The 6,094-nt window shown below is 36.4% G+C and overlaps 1 protein-coding gene across 1 annotated transcript in view; it reads right to left on the reverse strand.

Moving 5' to 3' along the window:
* The window catches only part of LOC115225681 (chitin deacetylase 7-like), a 15,049-nt gene extending 9,325 nt beyond the window's left edge, over positions 1–5,724 (reverse strand). The window contains exon 1 of the mRNA XM_029796601.2: positions 4,979–5,724. Within this exon, the coding sequence (XP_029652461.1) occupies positions 4,979–5,356 (378 nt within the window). The 5' untranslated portion in view covers positions 5,357–5,724. The remainder of the gene's footprint in view (positions 1–4,978) is intronic.
* Positions 5,725–6,094: the final 370 nt, after the last annotated feature.

Genomic DNA, 6,094 nt, shown 5'->3' on the forward strand with positions numbered 1-6,094 from the left:
CCTGCTTTTAGAGACCACCCAGGCCACTTACACTTACGTGCCTCGCTTTCAACATTGTTTTAAATGAAGATGGGAAAAGGTCAGTTATCTCAGATTCGTACTGAGGTGTATTGCATACTTTGAGTTTACTAGAAGACCTCTCCGGAATTACGGATGTTGGAATCTTTTTGAATTACTTGACGCCCAGAGGAAATTTCTTCCTCACCACATCTCTGTATACTCCTGATGTTGTCCTCACTAGTTTTCAGGAGGAATATTATCATCCTCCAATCCGTCTGTTTCTCCTTCTTTTTGCAATGTTTGTAATTTTACGAACTCCTTTAATTTGGTGCTGTTCTTATGAACACAAGTGAAATTGAAAAGTGTTTGTTGTTGCTGTTGCCATTGTTGTTTGTGTTGTTCTTATTGCGGTTGTTATTTTACTGTTCTTTGTGTTGTTTAACTCTCTGACCTGGCACACTCACACCTTTCTCTTCTGCCTACCAACTTCTATTTTTGGATCCGACCAAAGTGGGATTTTGTGGTTCAACTTCGGTCGCTTGAGTCGGTGTGCGACGAAGGCAAAAGTGATGGAAGCTTTATCGAAGTTTCATGTTTTTTTACTTTTGGTTTTAGGGAAGGATACATTTATTGGAGATATACGGGAAACCGCGCTTTTAGCAGTCTGTTTCTGTCATTGCTTTTGTTTTTGTTGGTGTAGTTGTTTTTTATGTTGATATGTATTTGTTCTTGATATGGATTTGTTTTTGGTGTTGGTAGTAGTTGTATTTTAGATTTTTTGTTGTTTTGTAACTGCTGCTTTATGAGGGTACAAAATGGCTTTAGATAGAGCTACAACAATGGAAAGCTTTGTCCTTTCTTCTCTTCACTATATACGACCATCGTGTTTTATATGCTTTCAATATAGGATTGGTCTAAAGATTAAAAAAGAGAGGTTTTAGGTGTGATTAGCGCCTAGATCGCAAGCAAAATCAAACACTTCTTATAGGGGAAGAACCTTCAAAAGGTCTGTTATCCCTTCAATTTGTTTTACCAAAGTCCATCGATCCTGGTTTGGTGACACGTTATGAATTTATATTTTGGTAGAAGGATGATCTAGATTGGTAAGAATTAAGTTAAATTCCTCTGAGATACATACACTAGTGGAGTCCTGTCTTTTACTTCTTCTCTTCGCAACAAGTTTGACTTTGACTGTTTCCAGGGATCCCTAATGGCCCCACGCACGTTTTAAGACATTTTTCTTTCTGCGCAGTAGAAACGCTGTGCTTCTTTATTGTTTTTCTCCCCTTGTTTATACCCCTTGTTTGTACCTGAAGGTAACTGTGCTTTTTAGTGAGCGATCCTTATCAATCACTAATCATTATGTACAACCCTTCTTTCTCAGAGTATCGAACCCCTTGGTATCTCCACCCGGCTCATGTCTTTCTTGTAGATGTTGACCTGAAACAGTTTATATGAAACATCAATAACATTAAACTCATCGGACTAGGAGCGCCTGCAATCATGACCTCTTCCTCTTCCTCCAGATCCAGCAAATAAAAAAAAAATGCAAAAACAGAAAACGTCTTGTAGAAGCACTATTACATCAGAACCCTTTATAAAAGGCTTCGCTCAAATTAAATCTTCAAATTAAAAAGCAACAAACAAAAAACGAGTGATCAGTCCAGACACTGGTGGCTCTTGCAGTAAATGATATACATTCTTTAGTGTTACCGTTGATTTCGTTATTGTTGTTGTTGTTAAGGCGACGAACTGGTAGAATCGTTAGCGTGTCGGACAAATTGCTTAGCGGTATTTCTTCCGGCTCTTTACGTTCTGAGTTCAAACTCTACCTTGGTCAACTTTCCTTTTCGTCCTTTCAGAGTCGATAAAGTAAAGTATCAGTCAAGCACTGGGGTCAATGTAATCGATTTTCTCCTTCCACAAAAATTGCTGGCCTTGTGCCAAAATTTGCAACGGCTATTGTTATTGTTGATGCTTTTTTATTCATTCATGTTGCTGCTTTTTTTCGCCAATAAAAGAGTGCTCAAACATAGACACAGTCATTAATTTTACAAAAAGTATACAACATTAACTAAATCGACTACTTCCTTCAATTATTAAGTGGTACTTACTTTATTGACGTTCGGGACTGTAAAGTAAAATTACCTCGGTGTTGGGAAGATCTTGAAATTGTCACAGCAAAACACAGAAACAAGGACTTCTTATAGACATTAGTCTGGAATTCTTTAGTTGTTGCTATTGACAACCAGAACTAAAGACTGCTTACAATCATGCAGTCGGGAATTCTAGAAATTTCTAGAATTTCTAGACATTTCTGTCATTCCACTGTGTCAAACAGAGAACAACATCAGTGAACGAGGGGTCCTTTATATAACTCATTGACCAGGTAGATATAGCAGCCAATGCTCCAGAAGGAACCACCGGGGGGCAGCTCTTGAATTCACCGTCCCTATCCGGCAAACAGCTTCTATAGACTTATACAATAGACCCTAAAGTGCGGCTCCTATAAAAGCGTCGTCCGGGACTGACTGCCGCTCGCCTTATTAGCTACGCTACTGATTGCAGAGTATTGAATTATTTAATATTCCATTGTGGAGTACTGCATTGTAGAGTATTACACAGTGGAGTACTACCCTGTGGCGTACTTGATTGCGGTGAATTGTATTGTGAAATACTGCCTTGTGAAGTGTTGCATTGAAGGGTACTTGACTGAAGCATTCTGCATTGTGGAGTATTGAATTGTGGACTGGTACTCTGTGAAGTACTTAATTGTGGAGTACCACTGCATTATGGACTACTCTTTAATGGAGTACTCAATTCAATAAAAATTGAACCAAAATGGATTAATCTTTTTATAGAAATCCAAAATATTAAATAAGTGTTCATGCTTGATTTTAAATCCGTGATCACTGGATAAAGAAATTAACTCTCTTTCTTCTTTGCATTATTTCCAATCAATATCAGATAAATTATTTTATAAACAGGTTTCCAAATCTAATCATATTCACCCGTGTTTAATGATGGTCGTATATGGCAGACGACTGATGTTATATTTTGGAAATCAGTTTGTTACAATTGTGACGAAAGAACATGAATGCGGAGAGAAGAGAGCTGCAGATTTCAATCTAAATATTAGTTTCAAATTTTGACAGAAGGCTAGCAATTTTGGGGAGGGCATAAATCAATTACTTCCACTCAAGTGCTCAACTGGTACTTATTTTATCGATCCTGAAAGGATAAAAGAATCATTTGTAAAAATAGGGATATTGGTAAATATCAGTCATACTACGTATGAACAGAATTTCTCATTGTCCCTTCTTTTGATTCACAAAATCTTTATATTGAAAAAATCGTTCATTTGATTAGAAACAAAATTAACTGCAATTACAGTATTTATTTATATTTTTATTAACTTTTAAAAAAAGCAAAGAATAAACTACATGCGTCCCTCTTCTTACGTCAGCAAATGGTTCCAAGTCATGCGACTTAACTCGTAAAATGCCGTAACTCGAAAATCATTAAAAAAAATTTATTAGCTTATATCTATTTTAATAATTGGTTTGTACATGTTTTTACATATTTTGTTTGATTTTCCATTTCTGTATTGGTTTTTAGCGTTTTTATTTATAATTTTCAGGTTTCTAAATATGCTCGCTGAGACCTATAAATTATTTCTTTAAAAAAGATGTAAACTCGAACAAAATGTAACTCGAAACGACATAAGTTGGAGTATGCCTGTACTTTGAGGATCAATAATCAAAATTTTCATTTTTTTCGTTTGACATAATGTAACCCAGCTGGTTAGGGGCCAAAATTGGCTTAGTTGGATAGAATACCTTGTGGTATTCGCGTCGGTGTTCTGAGGCCAACTTTGCTTTTATAATACTGGGGTCAACTTTGCTTTTTATAATTTCTTTTCAAGGTCAACAACTAAAGTACAAGGGTTGATTGTTCTTTCCCTCTGGAAGGAAATGGCTGTGGTTAGCCCTGGAAGGGTATGGGCTCTGTCAGGTTTAGCTGTCCCAGGCACACAATATAAGATCCTGCTAGGAGTTGAGCACACAAAATTGAATTCAAAGGTACAATGCTTTCCCTTACCCCTCTCCTAGCTGTAATTTAGATGACTCTTAGCCTTTTTTCATAAATTTAAAATTTATCATTGTCGTGTTGCTCTAAGACGGTGAGCTAGCAGAATCGTTACCGCGCCGGACAAAATACTTGTTCGGCGACATTTTTTTCGGCTCTTCACGCTCTTAGTTCAAATGCCACCAAGGTCGATTTTGCCTTTCATCTGTTTCGGAGATCGACAAAATAAGTAACAGTTGAACACTGGGAATCGTTGTAATTGACTTCTCTCTCCCTTCAAAGTTGCTAGTCTTGTAGCAAAATAAAAAAAAAAAGAATTACTGTCGCGATGCGTCTATTCTAGAGACATCTAGCAGCACATCAGCGTTCCTCGGTTCACAGCCTGGAAATACTCAATACTCGGAAGAAGGGGTTAGTGGTCATGCTTTGTTATTCCTTTGCTCATATTTTTACACAGTTAGGAATAACATGGAGCTAAACAACAACAGCAGCAGCACCAGAACCGACGTGGCAGGAAGGGCTATACATGGTCGCTATAACTACGAGATACCGCTCACATAATATGAAGAGTGTTTTCAATATGTTGAAAATAAAACCATATTGAAAAATTGGAAGAGGTTATTTTATTCTCTCGGAAACACAATATGTTGATATATTTTTCTACTTTCGATTGCTTTGAAATGGTGACAAATATCCCTCAAATCACATTTTATCTTCTTAAAGAAAGGAATGCTACATTGGATAATGCAGCCATTTTAAAACCATGTCTGAAAAGAATATCAGTAAAGCAAAGCAAAACAGACAGCATGGTCCTTGCCCTTGATCACAGGGATTGGAGTACAAACAAACAAACAAACAAATGAATAAAAGCAGTGTAATATGTGGTTACCTGATGTGTGAGGCTGTGGTCTGCTATTTCAATGCCTCGTCCGTGTAGTTTACGAACCATACAGTAATCAGTGTAGTTGTGAGAGACAAACAAAGTCATGGAGATAGGGCACCCGTTTGGGTTCTTTCGGCGTCCGTCGGGTGGGAAGAGTTTCAGGTAGTAATCCCAATTGTCCCAGTTGACAGCATCGTCGAACGACAGTAAAACTATTTGAGGAATATCTTCTGGATGGAATCCACCCGGAATGTTCACCCCGGAGCAGTGACAGTTTGGTGCTTTACAAGTCGTAGAATCACATATTTGTTGACCATCACCCAGGTAACTGAGTATGGCCAAAATGATGGTCACAAAATGGTAATATTTATTATCCAAATACATAACACTCCAGTTCAGATTCTATTTCTTTACTTTGTTAAAGAAATGATGTATTCTCACTTTCTTCTTAGTTTGTACTTCCCCTCTTTGGTTTTAATTCAGAAATAGTTTATCCAATTTTACCTTGTATTTCATTAAAGATATTCTGTTTCTACCATTCTTTGATAGTTGGTCTTTAATATTCCTGGGTAATTTACTTGTCACAAATTATATTTAATATGCAAGTATATTATCGAATGTTATCAATTAATTTCAGTAAGCTTGTTCATTCGTTTTAACATCGACACTGATACACACATACGCCCATACATCCGAAAGTTTCAAGGTGAAGATGGCTTTCAATTTAATCTTCAGATTTAGAATGTTGTCACTGCCCATACTTTCTAGCCACTTCCTTTGGTTGTGATGTATGCATGCATAGCTGTGTGTGTGGCTATCTCTGTGTGTATATATGATATATGCCTGATTGTACGTACACACACACACACACACACACACACACACACACACACACACACACATACACACACATAATTTATATATATGCTTGTGTGTGTGTATGTGTATACGTATATATATGTATTTATGTATGAATATATGTACGTATGTATATTTGTGTATGTGTGTGTGTATATATATATATATATATATATATACATATACACACATACATATATATATATATGTATATATATATATATATATATATATATATATATATATATATATATATATATATAT

The sequence above is a fragment of the Octopus sinensis genome, linkage group LG2, assembly GCF_006345805.1.
Source record: "Octopus sinensis linkage group LG2, ASM634580v1, whole genome shotgun sequence".
Taxonomy (NCBI): Eukaryota; Metazoa; Mollusca; class Cephalopoda; order Octopoda; family Octopodidae; genus Octopus; species Octopus sinensis.